Source organism: Furipterus horrens, unplaced genomic scaffold, assembly GCF_987537825.1.
Source record: "Furipterus horrens unplaced genomic scaffold, mFurHor1.1.pri manual_scaffold_6, whole genome shotgun sequence".
NCBI classification, from domain to species: domain Eukaryota; kingdom Metazoa; phylum Chordata; class Mammalia; order Chiroptera; family Furipteridae; genus Furipterus; species Furipterus horrens.
In genome coordinates, this window is record NW_028327176.1 from 69119593 (window position 1) to 69136113 (window position 16521).

Here is a 16521-nt window from a genome sequence, read left to right on the forward strand (position 1 = left end):
TAAGCTGTTTCCGGTTCGGGACTATTGTGGGCAAGACTGTCAAACTCCTTCCTGCAGGGAAACTTGGTCTCGAGTGTCCAGGGAGAGTGAGGCCCAAGGAGAGGAGGACTCAGAGGAGAAGCAGCCATGCTGGCCCAGGGTGAGGAGGCCCTTGGCCTCCCTGTTCCCAGCCCTCTCTGCCCTGAGCCCAGAAGCCATGGACACAGTCAGCCAAGTAGATGTGTTTTCAAGGTTTTATTATAAAACAGGAATATTCTGACCTCCCACCCATTTCCAGGAAAAACATATCCCCAAACAAAGCACCTTTTTTAAAATTGGATAAAGTGGCTTTTAAAAAATATCATGGAATCCTTATTTTTCATTTTGCCACAGACTCTAAAAGTGCTGCTGTCCCAAGGTTTGCAAAACAAGGTTTGGGAGCCACTTGGTGGGAGAGGAATGAGTGGCTTCAGGGACCTGGGGTAGGAGTGGGTGCTGGGAGATGAGAGCAGAGGGTGTCAGGCTGGCCAGATGGCCCAAATGTTATCTGGAAGGCACAGGTCGCACTAAAGGGAGGGCTTAGAGCTGTGTTGGGATTCAAGTTGCACTTTAGAAAGACCACTGTGGAGGCAGCATGAAGACTGCATTAGCTGAGAAGGTTGGAGACAGGGTCCTGATACCAGGGCTCCTGTAGTTCCTGTGAGGGTCTGCCTGCATGATAGCCAGGACCAGGGACAAGGGCAAAGACACATCTGGAGTCATGGACGTACTGGCAGTGAGGCAGCAGTGTCACAGCACCACTAGTCCTGCTGGAAGTAGAACTTGGTGACTTTGACAGCTTCCTTAGGAGTGTTGGTGAGGCTGACGGGCTGGTCCACCTCCAGCGCTGTGCAGAGGAACCAGCCAGGGCAGGCAGCAGACTCAAAGCTGGTAGTGGGGCCGCTGTCTGAGCGGATAAAGGTGAAGCGCTTGTCCTCCTCTCTGGTCTTGCTCAGGTCAGTGATGTTGACCTTCTGAAAGCCAAGAGGTGAGCAGGTGAGAGCTCTGTGCCACCCTCCCTTCCTGCCCACCATGACAGGGCCCTCGGGCCAGGCCTCCAGGAAGTGCCAGTGGAATGCAGACCTGGAGACCCCTGTAGGAGACCACAAGTCCCATTGTCACACCTTAGTTTGGGAAACTCTGGCCACTCTCACCAGGGGTCAAAAAATTTAATGGACACATGGCACCATCAGCGGAGGCCCAAGCCTGTGGAGGCTGAGCTCTGCCAGGTCTGCACCTCTGAGGAGGGGGCAGCACAGAAGGTGGGAAGAGTATCACAGTCCACTTGCCACCATCCCTACTCCACACAGAGCAGGCCATCACTCTCAGAAAAAATGCCCTGCCCACTTGTAGAGTGACCTGACAGTGTCATAGTCATGACCACTGTGGCTTAAGGTTCACATTTGGGTTAAGATTTGTTCCAAGAGGCTCCTGAGACAAAGGCATCTTCTCTGAGGGCAGCCCATTAACACTGCATGGGACCCAAGAAAGCAGGGCCCTGGATGGGATGCCAGTCCACGGGTCTGAGTGGACAAGGATTGGGAGAAACAGGTTTTGCACAGGGCCTTTACTGGAAGAGGTCAAATTTAAGTGGGTTGGAGGCCCTCGGACAAGAGAGTGGCACACAGAGATTGAGGTCCCCACATAAGCCTCCTTCAGGTGCTGACCCCTGTGTGGTCCCCTCCCCCGCTGAGGTTGGACTTGGCCATGTGACGGGCTTTGGTCAAGAGGACATTAGCAGTATGATGCAAGCAGACATTTAATAAGTGCTTGTATTTTCTGAATAATCCCTCTTGGAAACCAGCAGTCATGCTGTAAAGAAGCTGAAGCTGAACAGCAAACTCTGGGTGACCATAGGAAAAGAGCCTGGGGGAGTAGAAACCATCCTGAGGCCCCAGCCGAGCTCCCTGCCAAATGCAGCTGCGGGAGTGGCCCCATGTGAAACAGAACTGACAACCCACGGAATCATGAGAAAAGGTATACTGTGGCTGCCAGAAGCCACTGGGTTTGGGGTCACTGTTATCTGAGGCAGATCCTTACCTCCAACAGGAGCCTGATCTCATCACCAACCTTGACACAGGCCAGGCACATCTTCCCACCATGGATCCCCAGGAACACAGTATGGGCCTCAATGGGCACCACATCTATCTTCTCTGAGGAAGAGCAGAGAGGAAGTTCAGGTCATAGAGAAAAGGAGGCAGAGTTGGAGAAGAGCCCAGACTCTCCCTGGGGCTCTTCTGTGCCCCTAACTAAACCCAAGGTCATGAGGACAGCGAGGCCCCATCTTTCTGGTTTGCATCCAAACAGAACATCCAACCATGAACAACCACCTCCAGGGACCAAGTTGCCTAGGTTCTGCTCAGGTCACTTAGGTATCACTGGGATACCTGCACTCTAGGTCAATAGGTTTGCTGCTCATGCGCAGGGAATATCACCTATGAGGTCATGAGTGTGGCCCCAGGGGCTTGGTGGCTTTGAACCCGCCTCTCCCCTCAGTGGTCTCTGGGCCTCATGTAGCAGTAAAAGCCAAGTCGTCCTGCTTTAGTATGCTTCTTAGGGACTGAAAATGCAGGTCTTGTCCTCCTGCAGGATGAGGATCAGGGAGAACAGGGGAGGGGCAGGGTGAAGAGCTGAAGATGATGCATCCCAGAAGGCCAGTGCTAAAGCTCTCCCACCACGTCAGCCGCCTGCCCTCATTGCACTAAAGGGGAAACTGAAGAGTAGGTTGGGGGCAGCTGCGCCAGTTCATCTGGCTTATTTAGAACTTGGCCCAGAGCTTGCTGAATGCGTGTCCACAAATAAGGGACATAGCCCCGCTTGGGCGTGGTATGTTCATTGTGGGAGTGAATTTGAGTTTAAATACACAGGTACACAGGGGCTGACTAGGCATAGAAGGAAGGGAAGGTCCATCTTGCCTTCAGCCCCCACCCCTGAGCTGTGGCCCTGGGACCACTGGGCCCGCAGGTGGTGGCTTCCCACCTAGGCCCCCATTTCCCTGCCCTCTTGAAGCTGCCCTCAGATGTGCCCTCCAATGGCCGGGCCTTCCCAGCAGGATTGTGGTGCCACACAGAGAACGCACCGCTGCAGACCCCAGGCAGAGTGACCCAGAGCCCACACAACAGCATTCCTGGCAACCACTCACCTTCTAGTTCAGTGTTTGGTCCTTGCAAGTATCCAGCAACAAGCTGGTTATTCCTCAGGTAGAAGGTCTTCTGGTTAACATCCCAGATTCTGAAAAGTGAGAGGGTCCCCTGTACTGGACGATGTTGTGCCGGGCCCTGTGCTCAGCCCCTTGTTGTGTCCCCCAAATTCACTGAGTCTACATCCAACTTTCTGCCTGAGGAGGGGTGTTTTTGCACACCCATGGCATGAGGAGTCAACTGAGATCAACGCAGGTTAGGGAACAGGCACAATCCTTGTCCTGCTCTTCTTCTGGGGGTTCCTGGGATGAGTGCCTGGGCTTCAGCCCCAGGACGGCTCCTGCTAGTAGGACTTTCCAGGGTGCAGAATGTCCCTGTCTGTTGCCCACATGGCAGCCACCAGCCACACATGGCTACTGAGCTCTTGAAATGTGGTGTGACTGAAGATCTGAATTTTTAATTTTAATCTTTATTAATTTAATATTATTAAGTATTAATTGAAATGTAAACTTAGAGTGTCCTCTGAGACTAGAAGTTTGGAGGGAATGGAGTACCTTGTAGTAACTGGGGAAGGTCTGTCCCAGCACTTGTCCTCTGCCCACCAGGGGCCTGCCCTGGATCTGGCAGGAGCAGCTGTCCCTAGAAGGGGTCAGCATCCTGTCTAGCTCACCCAGGAGACTGTTTCTGGCTCCCAGTTTTGTCTTCCTGGTGAAGGGCCCCTCCAGCCATGAGATGGATGTGGGCCCTCTGCTCCCTACTACCCGCCAGCCCAACCAGGGGCCTGTGCCTCATCTCCTGTCCTGGGAGGCACAGCTGACAGCCCAGAGCCTGATGAGGTGGTCAGGCAAACTGTAACGTTGTTTGCACATATAAGCATGTGACCTTTTGTAATTATTCTTAGTTCCGGGTGTGTGCATCTGAAGGGACTAAACAGCCCCTTCTGGAGGCCTCTGGGAGTGACTTGCCCAGATGAATACGCAATCAGATGACCTGCAGCCTGAGGCCAGAAAAACTCAGCGCTGGATAGTGAAGTCACCCAAACATGCTCAGTCCCAAGTAACAGGACAAAGGGCACCTGTGGAAGCATCCTATCCTGTCATCTTCACAACTGATTTTGACATCCACAAAGCTCCTGGCTCAATTTTAAAAAATCATTTTAAAGTGCTTTGGGAGCACTTTAGAGCTCACAGAGTGCTGTCACACTGCTATCTTCACAACCACTCCGTTAGGCAGGCAGGGGGTCCTCATAAATCAACGTCACAGGTGGGAAAACTGAGGCTCCAGGGGCCAGGATTCTCCACTGTGTCAGCACAGACAGACATTGCTAACCATCACCTAGAACTCGGGGCAACTCTGCCTTGGCCCCTCTCTGCTTCTTCACCTGGCACACTCGGCCCAACTCCAGCTGGGCTCCTGGGTACGTGTCCATCACTCACTGAGTTGCCAGGGTCTCTGAGAAAGTCAGCCAGGCCTCCAAAGCCAGCCAAGCTTGCACACCTGGGATATTTTGAAGGCCTCACACATGGCAGCCCCCTTTTCTAATGAATGGACATCGCTTTCCAGCCCAGACATAGACAGCTGAGACATGTCTACCCTTCCTCCTCGGTCAGCCTTACCTGAAAGCTTGCATACTGCAGGGCCTCTTCCTTGAGGGGCAGCAGGCTGTTTCTGAAGGGAACAAGAAGAGGAGGAGAGAGATTAGGTGACTTGGGGGGCACCTGCAAATTTCCATCCTGTGGCACGGCAGGCAACAGGGACTGCCATGTCGGGCCCAGAGGAGCTGCTTATAAAGAAGATAGTCAGTCACCTAAACCAGTGGTTGCCGCCCTGTCCCAGTCTCAAAAACGGAAATGCCCTCACATTTCCAAAAAAGAGAAACCCTCACTGTTGTCACGGTCAGCCCTGCTGGGTGTTGCAACACAGTGTCGTAACTGCCCCTCCTCCTTTCCCCGGTGCGGTTTCCCCAAAATGGAGATTTCCATTTCCCTTCACTGGGTTCCTGGGAAGAAAAGCACAGTGAAAACCAAACACCTTCATCTGCCTGACAGGTGACCAGGGTCTGTTTGTTGACTTTACAAGCAAATTTGAATAGAAATGTCCCCTTTCCTAAGGCCGAGTGGCAGGACCCGAGCACGAAGATGGTCTCACATCATGTTGTGTCCTTTGAAGGAGGGACAGCCTTGCTGGGCTCTGGACCAGGGACTGTGAACATTCTGTGAAAAGCACCAAATAGTAAACATTTTAGGATACATGGACCACACAGTCTTGTGATTACTCAACTGAGTGTCATTTTTTAAAAGTGGGTAAAAATTCATAAATGAACATGCTGGTTGAATTTCATCTGATTTTATTTACAGAACTAGGTGATGGCAGATTTGCCTGAAGACTTCTGACTCCTGCTTCAGAGACAACTTCCTGGGAGGGACTTTGGCATCAGCTCTGTTCCTGTTGTCCATATCTCTGAAGTACGGGTCTTGGGACACTGAGGTGAACTCAGTGCCAGGACAGAAATGAATCCAAATTTCCCCTCTGCCACTTGCCTGTAGCCACCTGTGTGGCCTTGAACAAGTCACTTCACTGATTTGGGCCTCTGCTTCTTTATGCTCAGAATGAGGTCAGATGCATCTTCCTCAGTGTGAGGAGGAGGAAAGGGGAAGGGAAGGGAAAGGAGGGAAGGGAAGGGAAGGGAAGAGAAGGGAAGGGAAGAGAAGGGGAGGGGAGAGAAGGGAAGGGAAGGGAGGGGAAGGGGAGGGGAGCGGAGGGGAGCGAAGGGGAGGGAAGGGAAGAGAAGGGGCCTTAGAAGGGGAAAATTCTGGTCCAGTGTGGGCACTAATAAACATTAACTTCCTCCCTTGCTACATTCTAGAGAGTTAGGAAAAAGGCAAGCACACTTCTATTTATGGGAAGAAAAAAGACTAGGAGGGTTTCTACTTGACCTTTGTGATAGGAGTACACATGTCAGTGCAGAAACAGATTGTAGCATTTCAGGACCAGATGAGAGCTCAGCAATCCTTTCTCCACCTGTCACGGCTTTGAAGAAGACCCAGAAAGGAAAGGGACCTGTCCAAGTCGCACAACTCGTTAATGGCACAGGTATGATTCCCAGCCAGGGCTGTCCTCCTGCAGCAATCCATATGATGAGTCTGACTTGATTTTCAACAAAAAAATCGGAGTCTGTGTCCAAAAGAGGGTAAACCCTTCAAAGAGGAAGGTCACACTGTATATTTGAAAGTTGCTAAGAGAAGAGATCTTAAAAGTTCTCATCACAAGAAAAATTTTTATAACCAAGGTGTTGTGATGGGCAAATCTTTATGTTCTACACCTGAAGCTAATATAATATGTCAATTACACCTCAATAAAAAAATGAAGGAAAGGTTACAAAGGAATTTCCTGTATCTTTTAAGAGTTCTTCATAGAGCAAATGGAATATTTATGCAAAAATTGTATCACTTCCCTGGGTGTTTGCTTGGAGGGACAAATAACCCTGTGATTTGGTGGGAGTCATGTAGCCTCTGAAACACGTTCAAGAAACGGTGTCTCCCTTTGAGGGCCAAGGGGTGTTTTGCTTGTCTGTGTTGGCTTTGGGGAGGGCTGCCTAAAGGAGGTGATACATATAAACCCACAGTCAAATTCCTCCCATAGTTTCGCTCCTAGGAATGTTCTGTAGTCCCCAACCCAAATTCAGAGAGCAGTTTCTCCTGGAGAGCAGTAGCTCTGGGTTCCCACCTTTCCCAAGAAGTGGTCCACAGGTCTTTCTGGGTCTGAGGTGGGCATCCTTGGGGCCAGGCTTGAAGTCAGGAAATCTGGACTGTGTGCTCCCATGTCATTTATAAGCTGGGCCATCCAGGACATGTGCCCATGCTCTCTCGGTCCAAGTTTCATTATCCATTAGCTGGGGCTAATAACAGAAGCTTTGTCATGGGTCACTGTGAGAACTGAGGTACTGCACGTGGTGTACTTAGCCCTGACCTTGGCACATAGGAGATACTGAAACAATAGATTGCCATCAAGTGTGCTTTCATCCCAGGTGAAGTGGGTTAGATCAATCACCATGTCCCTGAGCAGTCAACCCTGCCCTGCACTCTGATCCTAGCTCCCTGGGATGGGAAGGAAGTAGAGGGAGGAGAAGCTACCTCCCTCTCCTCACGCTTCTGGCCATAGTTCTGCTCTTGGTTCCGTCTTAAAACAGTTGGTGTCACTATGATTTCTGCCCTCAAGAAATCTCTGACTAACCCTATTCTCAGTTCTGGTGCGCACAGCCTCACTCCGCTTCCTGAATTAAGTTTAATGACCGTATTAGTAGTGAACTTGGCCCTCTCTGTTGGCCCCTTGCCTTTCCCTCTGAGCTCAGGCATCACAGCTGTGTCTAATGCCTTCCACAGGCTGAGCTCTGCCTGGCTACATGCTTGTGAGAGCAGAAATGACCAAGTCCCACTTACAGGGAGATAGGAAAAGCAGGCTGTCTGTGTCCTAGGAGTGACACTGTGCAGGTCCACAGGGACCGCAGGGAGAGCCCTAATTGCTGTTCCTATACAGTGTTCAGCACAGTGACATGCACATAAATGCCATGTCTTTCTCAATTTCAGTTCATTGCATCGTTCAGTTCTAGAGTTTACATTTGGTTCCTTTCTTGTATAGTTTCCAGTTCTCTGCCAAAAGTTTCGATCTTGTCTTTTAAACCCCTCAGCATTTTATTCATGGTTCATGTAAAGGCTGCCCCTGCTGGGTCTCCTCATAGTGTCTGCTTTTCTCCTGTGCACAGGTGGCCTTGTCTGTGCCTGACTACTTTTTGCTGACTGCTGAACACTGTGTAACATGCACTGTCAGGATCACACAAGGCTCTGGATGAAGCTATCTTTATCCAGAGGTGATTCACTTCAGCTCCCACTGGGCAGTGAGGCCAGTGCACGGCAGCCCCGGTGCCTTCCACCCAGGCAGGGCTGGAGAGGACTCAGTAACTCTGTGGACTACTCTACTTCTTCACTCCTGACCCTCCAGGGTCTCAGCCCAAACCTGGGGTGTTTATCTGGGCCCCTCCTCCTTGATGAGAGATGAAGGTGAATGTTATCTTCCTCACCCCCAAGCCTCACGAATCTGTCCAAAGGTCAGTGGCAGCCTATGAAATCAGCAAATTCTTCTGAGGTAAAGGCCCAGATGCTAAACTCTAACTCTTTGGAGCTTTTCAGCTCCTCAAAGCCTTGGCCAGAAGACTTTTGGTCAAGACAGTGGTATAGGTAAATGTGGTCCTTGAATCCTCTCACACCCACATCAAAATTACAACTACACTACGGAACAGCCATCATTCATAACCACCTGAAATCTAGCTGAATGGAAGTCCTACAACCAGGGGTTTAAAGAAGAAGCTATATGGAGACTGGTAGGAGGGGCAGAGATGTAAAACAAGCTGGCCCCACACCCATGTGTGGTGGTTTAAAATTGGGAGGGATATCTTAGCTGCAGAGGTCCCCACTTAGGAGCAAGGGGTCACAGCCCCACACCAAGCCCCCCAGTCCAGGGTTCCAGAGCTAGAAAGAGAAGTCCTTATAACTTCTGCCTGTAAAAACCAGAGGGGATTGAGGCTGAGGGAGACAGAAGGCTTCTGAAGTCCCAGACAGTTCCTCTTAAAGGGCCAGTGCACAGACTTATTCAGACTCACTTGCTCTGAGCTCCAGCACTGGGATAGCAGTTCAAAAGACACCAGGGACATATAAGGAGGAACTGAATTGTCCAACATTGGGGTGACAGCTGGGGGGGACAGCTTTCTCTGAGACATAAGTGCTGAAAGAGGCCATTGTTCCTTTTCTGAGCCCTCCCCCTAACAGAGCCACAGAGAAGCAGATGCCATATCTGAGACTCCATCAACCTGGCTGGCACTGTTTGCCCTGCCCTGGTGACTCCCTGAGGCCCTGCCACACCCAACCTGCAGGCCCACCCAAGCTGTTTCCAGTGACTCTTCTGTACAAATGGCTTATCTTGCCTTATGCTTTGGACTTTCCTAAAATCACTCAAACAAGCAGCATCTGGCCTTGGTGTATCCTGTACCTCCTGTTAAGTGGCCTTAGGTCCAGCACTAGCAGCAACTGGCCTTAGTTTGCATCTTGGCCTCTCCTGGGCACCTCCAAGCCCAGCACAAGTAGCATCCATCTGCATATTGCTTTGTAGCTTATGCTGAGTAGCCCGAGGCAGGGCACAGTTGGTGGCTGACTTTGCACCTCCCCAAAGACCACAGACCCAGTGTACCCAGTGGATAGCTGAAGAATACACTGGATTACAACTTTGCCACCTCCACAAGTTACATACTCAAGGGGTCGGCTCAGTGACCACCAAAGTCCCACTAAAGCAAGTCCTGCTCTATAGAGTTGACTCCTGCACAGCAGCCCCTCTGCTGTAGTCACAGCGGTCCTCACTGTTGGTCATCTTGGGGTCAATCTGTCCCAGTGACACCAACAATAATCAAGGCTCGGAAATAACAGGACAGTGCACACAGCCCATACAGGGCACATCTGGAGTGCCCAGCTTAGGTGACTGGAAGGCTGTGCCACTGGGCCCTACAGGACAACTGCTACACAAGGCCACTCTACCAAGTCTGGGAGACAGAGCAGCTCTACCTAATACATAGAAACAAACACAGGGAAGCAGACAAAATGTGGGGACAAAGAGATGAGTTTCAAATGAAAGAATAGGAGAAGTCTCCAGAAAAGAATGACATGAAATGAAGGCAAGCAAACCTTCACATACGAAGTTCAGAACAATGGCTTTAAGGATATGCAAGAAACTTAGTGAGAACTTAAGGAACTTAGTTAGAACTTAACAGCATGAAAAAGGACATAAAAACCATAAAAAAGAACCAGTCAGAAATGAAGAATATGCTAACCGAAATGAAGAATAACTTACAGAGAGGGAATCAACAGAAGAAAAGATGAAGCCAAGAATCAGATCAGTCATTTGGAATAAAAGGAAGCAAAACACATCCAATTAGAATAGCAAAAAAAAAAAAAAAAAAAGAAAAAAAAGAAAGAATCCAAAGAAACAAAGATAGTGTAAGGACTCTGTGGGACAACTTCAAGCATACAAACATTCACATCTTGGGAATGCCAGAAGGAAAAGAGAGAGAATAAGAAATTGAGAATTTATTTGAAAAAAGCAATGACAGAAACCTCCCTAACTTGGTGAAGGAAATAGACATACAAGTCCAGGAAATACAGAGAGTCTCAAAGAAGATGAACCCAAATAAGCTCACAGAAAGACTCATCATAATTAAAATGTAAAAGTTTAAAGACAAAGAGAGAATCTTAGAAGCAGTAAGAGAAAGCAATTAGTTACCAACAAGGGAGCTCCCGTAGGATTGTCAGCTGATTTCTTAACAGAAACCTTGCAGACTAGAAGGGAATGGCAAGAAATATTCAAAGTGATGAAAAGCAAGGACCTACAACCTAGATTATTCTATCTGGCAAAGCTATCATTTAGAATCAAAGGGCACACGAATAGCTTCCCAGACAAGGATAAGCTAAAGGAGTTAGTTCTTAAAGATGAAAAAGAAAAAAAGGATAAAAAATATGAACAATTCAATGGCAATAAATACATATCTATCAACAACTTAAGCTAAACAACAAAATACACAAACAAGCAGAACAGAAACAGATTCATAGATGCAAATAACATTTTGAGGGTTGCCAAATAGGAGAGATTTGGGGGTGGTGGTGAAAAGGTGAAGGGATTAAGAAGTACAAATTGTTTGTTACAGAATAATCATGGGGATGTAAAGTACAGCACAGGGAATAGAGTCAATAATAGTCTAATAATTATGTATGCTGTCAGATGGGTCCATGATTTATCAAGGTGATCACTTAATAAGTTATATATTGCCTAATCACTGTAGTGTACACCTGAAACTAATATTAAGTATGTCAACTGTAATTAAAAAATAAAAAATGATTTAAAAATAATCCTTGGTCATTCCTTAATGCCCTCATATATTTTTGAAATCCATTTGTCTAGCTTTACTAGGTATCCCAGCAGGAAGGTTGGCTGGTCCTAAACAACCTAGGCCAGAGGTGGAACCTAATACTGTCTGTTTTCTAAGTCTTGCTATTCATGATTCTGGAGTTTGAGCAGCATTTGGGGCAGGAGAAGTGTTTATGTATGAGCAGAAATCAGAAGAGGAAAGGCTTTTAACACCATACCAAGAAGCAGGGAACTTGTGTTAAAGAAAAGTAAAACAGAAGGTGACATTGTTAGATTCATTTTAAGATCACCCTGGGCACAGTGGAGGGATGGATGAGACTTGGATTGTGGTTTGGGGTGACTGAGCCTGAAGGCAGGGTCGTGGTGTGCTGGCAAATGTTTGACAGCTAGACCTCAAAAACAAAAAGTTCTGATTTGTAGCAGTTGCTGATTTTCCTGCTATAAGCATCTTCTCCGTGGATGATTTCAAGCCGCCAGCATGACGTCACTGAATGCATAGTTGGGAAGGGATGTGCACAGTTGGATCTTGCTGGCGCCAGCACCCCACAGAGGCAGGGAGATTTGACTGCTCTGCAGTCTTTCTAGAGAGATATCATCCCATGTTCCAACTCAGTTGTCTCCCTCCTCAGCCCAATGGCTCACCCACAGGTCCTGTCCCCTTGCAGAAAACAATTCCTACTGATAAATCCAGTTTATCAGGAAACCTTAATGAATCTCAGTGCAAACATTTTTAGCTGTGGCTCCGTGTCATCCAAGTACTATTGGTACAAGTTGAAGCAGTTGGCTTTGGGCAGACAGGTGTGAACCTTAAGTAGTACTTGCTGAATCTCATACTTATGTTCTTCAGCCAAATATTGAGTGTCTGAGTGTTACAGCACACAGCGCCCAATACTGACAGTATTGTTGTCCAAACTTTGTAAATTTTTACTAAGATAATGGCACAAAGACTTTAGTTACTCTCTCTCCAAGGGATGGGTAAGTACCTCAGCCCACAGAGGAAAGAGGGATAATACAATACGATCTGTCATCCCCTCTGTAAGTCTCCATCTACCCAGTCCTGCTGTGTGGCCAAGTCCATTTTAAAAAATCAGCAGCTTATTGGATGCTCCCTACAGTAGTAGGTGAGGTTTGGAGACATTCTCTTGGGCACCTCTGCCTTCCAAGCTGCAGCATCAGGGCGACCATATCTGCCAACCAGCCAGTGAAGGAGCATCAGGAGAATATGTATAAAGCTGACTGTCGCAATCACTGCTTAAAAAGAAGCCTGCTCTCCTTCCAGGTTCAAGTAGTCAACTGACCATGAGTCCTTCCTCAGCTTCTTCCAAGATGGTTTTGGTCCAGCAGTTTCTGGGTTTGATATTGATCTGCATTGAAAGTCATTTCTTTTTAAAATCCAGTTAACTCATGTTTCCAGAGGTACATGTTTGCTATTGCTGTCTTGGCTCTGATGATAAACCTCATAAGGCAGCTTCTCCACCGGCAGGAGAGGAACAGGAAATTGGGGAGGGGACAACTGTGACTGTGCTCAGCCGCTGTGATCTCCTGTCTCAAACAGATCTTATTTGGTCTTCATAAAAATAAGAACAAGCGGTACAAGGTGGGCATACTTACACCCGCTTTTGAGATGGATAAATACACATATTCACTCTGTAGAATAAGTAAGATTAAGTCACTTGCCCAGAACCTGAGGCAGGATTTGAACCTAGTTCCTATATTAATTCCCACACTGCTGTCCTGCCAATGCAGCAGCTGGCTTTTCTTCTCTGCTTCATATCACAGTTCACAAAAGCAAGAATTACATTTGTTCTTATGGTGATCCTTTCAGTTTTAACTCATATCTTACAAAGCAACAATTTACTCCATAGTTGATTTGAAATTGTATTGTATTTTTTTCTTTTTTCTTGTCTTTCTCTTTTTGTCTAAGAAAAGGATGATTCTAAAACCTTACATGGGTTAAAGAGAAAGCTTTTTACCTACTTACAAATAGGGTGGCCAGTTGGCCTGGTCTTGTTTAACACTAAAGGTCTCATATCGTGGGGACCCGCCAGCCCCTGGAAAACTGATAGGGTAACCATATTACATGAACCTTTAAAAAGTGCTAAGGTCACCTAGTGGCTGGTGCCTCAAATTGCAGGCACAATTAAAGCATTGTATCCTGCCTGTTCAGTGTATTTTTAGTAGCAGAGGTCCATTCTATTAGATTAAATAGACAGATGGGTAGAGCACAGAAGAGTGCCCCCAAAACCTAAGTCTTCCACTCAAGAAAAGACACCATAGTAGATACAATAGTATCAATTAATTTAATTTAGCCATTTATACTTAATTGCCTTTATCTATGTAATCACTATATGGTCAATATCTAGAAGCTTAAAATTGTCTTCAACTTGAGTCCTAAAAAGGATTTACCCTGAGGTCAGTGGTGCAAGGAGGACATAGAGGTCCAATGAGGTAGATGACTTGCCCAAGGTGTACACTGGGTGGCCCCATCTTCATCCTTCTTCTCTGTCCTCGCTCTCCTGGCTCTTCAGTCAAACCATGAATCTCTCCATGTTCACCCTTCTCAGAGCCCTGTTCTCTGTTTGGCAACGGTGGTGCCACCCACCATCCTGGCCTTAGATGGAGAAGGTGATTCCTCCTCCCAGGAAACTTGGTGTCCTCACTGGGCTTACGTGCACTGTTGCCTGAATTTGATGCAATTCAAGTGTATATACATTTATTTAGCACCTATGTGCCAGTTGAAAATATTTTGGAAGGGACCATTTTTAAATATAGTGATTTTTTCACACTATATCTCTGGTTCTGGGAGTGGGTCCAGCATCCTCCTTTATATATTTGAAAACTGCGTAGGACCATGGTCTAATATATTAACACATTTCATGAGAGACTGCTACACCCACTGGGGAAAGGAAGAGGACTTGCTGCCTTTGGAATAGCTGCTTATGGTTTACAAAGCACTTCTCCCTCCATGATCTCATTCAGCCTCCGTGTCCTTCCAGCACAGTACAGTGGGGAGACAGACTGTCTGAGGGCAGGTCTGACTCCTGCCCCTATAGTGGCTGTCTGGCCTTGAGTAAATGACTTAACCTCTCTATTCCCCAACTTCCTCCTTTGGAACTGTGAACAGTAATAGTGCTTCCCCACATGTTTGTTGTGAGGATTAAATGAGATAAACCATGTAAAGAGCTCAGCAGGGCACCTGGCTTGCAGTAAGCATGATGGGCATGTTTGCTATTACAGGCACACCCAGAGATACTGTGGGTTTGGTTCCAGACCACTGCAGTAAAATGAACATCACAAGAAAGTGAGTCACATGATTTTTTGTTTTTGTTTTTTGGTGCATATAAAAATTATGTTTCTACTGTCATCTATTAAATGTGCTATAGCATTATGTCTAAAGAACAATGTACATACTTTAATTTAAAATGCCTTACTGTTAAAAATGCTAACCACTATCTGAGTTTTCAGCAGGTCATAATCTTTTTGGCTGGCAGAGGGTCTTGCTTTGATGTTGATGGTTGCTGACTGATCAGAGTGGTGGCTGGTGAAAGTTGGGTTGGCTGTTCAGATTCTTAATATAAGACAACAATGAGGTTTGCCACATCAGCTGACTCTTCCTTTCACAAACAATTTCTCTGTAGCATGCAACGTTGTTTGATAGAATTTTACCCACAGTAGAACTTCTTTCGGATTTGGAGTCAATCCTCTCAAACCCTGCTGCTGATTTGTCAACTAAGTTCATGTAATATTCTCAGTCCTTTGCTGTCACTTCAAAAATCTTTATAGCACCTTCATCAGAAGTAGATGTGCAACTCTTTTCTTCACTTGAACATTTGAGGCAATTGTGGGGTTATTAATTGACCTGATTACAATATTACTGTGTCTTGGGGAATAGAGAAGAGAGGCCCAAGGAGAGGGAGAGAGATGGGGGAACAGCTGGTTGGTGGATCAGTGAGAACACTCACAACATTTATCAATGTTAGTGTCTTATATGGGTTTCGTTTGTGGTGCCCCAAAACAATTAACAGCAGTAACATCAAACATCACTGATCACAGTTCACTGCAACAAATCTAATAATAAGAAGCTTGAAATATTGCAACACCAAAATGTGACACAGAGACATGAAGTGAGCAAATCCACTGGAAAAATGTCACCAATTGACTTGCTCAACATAGAGTTGTCACAGACATTCAAGTTGTAAAAAATGCAGTGCCTACAAAGTGCAACAAAGTGAAACACCATAAAATGAGGTACACCTGAACTGTGTCCATGAAACCTGAAGGTTTGCCAACCTCCTCTTGACATGGAGGAAAGTGAGACCCAGAAGGAAAAAAACCTACCCATTAGAGGCCAACTAAGAATTGAAAACTGGGTCTTTGGACCACCAATCTTAAGATCTTCCTTGCACCCTGCACAGATCTTAACCAGAGGTTGCAAACTGGTAGGCCATAAACTGTTTTATTTGATTGCTTTATTGTTTTATTTAATCAAAATACTACATATACCAAAATCAAAATATCTGATTCTTGAAAAATAAGAAGTTCTGGCCACCTGGGCTTTCATAACTCATGGGACTAGCATCTGCTGAAACTAACTAGTGACAGCCACCACCCACTCCATTACCCTTTACATCTTGTGGCCAATACGAGCTTCTATCATTGTTTCTCAGTGAGCTTACACTGTCCTTTCTCTCATTTTGCAGAAATATCTCTCCAATACTCATGACTCTGTCAACAGTGGAAAATGAGCAATGGACTCTAAGAATTCCATGGTTTTTCTCATGACAGCAAGCCTCCTCTGTTCACCCGCTGTCCCACACCACGGTCTACCCAAGGTGGTTCTGGCCTCCAAAGTGGACAGATCTCCCAGATAGGCCTGGTGCTCAACATCCTTGACGTTTCCCTGGAAGCTTGCTCTTTGGAGTCTCCAAGCATTTAGTAAACACCAATGGTGGACATTTTCCTCCCCATTTTTCAGATGAAAGAAATAGGAGTGGAAGAACTTACCTGAAGCCATGGGAGGACCTGATAGAATACAAGGTCTTCCAGGGTCTTCCAGCCCCTGGCTCCTGACAGAGCTGCTGCACAGAAAGGACACCAGGCAGTACCTGTGCCACCAGTGCCTCCCTGGGCACTGCTGCCCCCTCCTGACTACCTAAGAGAGGATGAGGGAGAGCGGCAGCCTGCCATCCACCACGCCCATGCAGGGCTGGTCAGGCCCTGCTGCCAGAAGGGTGACTCAGGCTAACAGAAGCCAAACTGGTTCTTGACTGCATAAAACTGAGACTACATGTGAGGAACTGAGCCGGAACAGTGAGCCTGGGCCTTTGTGTCCACCCTACCCTGACTCCCACCAGTTCATGTATGCATCCTACATCTAGACAATATGGACTGACTTAAT

At 47.1% G+C, this 16521-nt stretch overlaps 1 protein-coding gene across 3 annotated transcripts; it reads right to left on the reverse strand.

Moving 5' to 3' along the window:
• Positions 1–219: 219 nt before the first annotated feature.
• Positions 220–16261, reverse strand: IL1RN (interleukin 1 receptor antagonist). Of its 3 annotated transcripts, none has more exons than XM_090281719.1 (5): positions 16128–16261; positions 4775–4826; positions 3161–3249; positions 2059–2171; positions 220–992 (listed from the first exon to the last, which is right to left on the reverse strand). In XM_090281719.1, the coding sequence occupies exons 1-5, from the start codon at positions 16135–16137 to the stop codon at positions 780–782; spliced, it is 477 nt and encodes a 158-aa protein (XP_090137845.1). In that variant the 5' UTR covers positions 16138–16261; the 3' UTR covers positions 220–779. The 3 variants fall into 3 exon arrangements, with proteins under 3 accessions (XP_090137845.1, XP_090137846.1, XP_090137844.1); XM_090281720.1 differs by lacking the exon at positions 16128–16261 and adding an exon at positions 4966–5019; XM_090281718.1 differs by lacking the exon at positions 16128–16261 and having other exon boundaries at positions 4775–4958.
• Between the last annotated feature and the right edge of the window lie 260 nt (positions 16262–16521).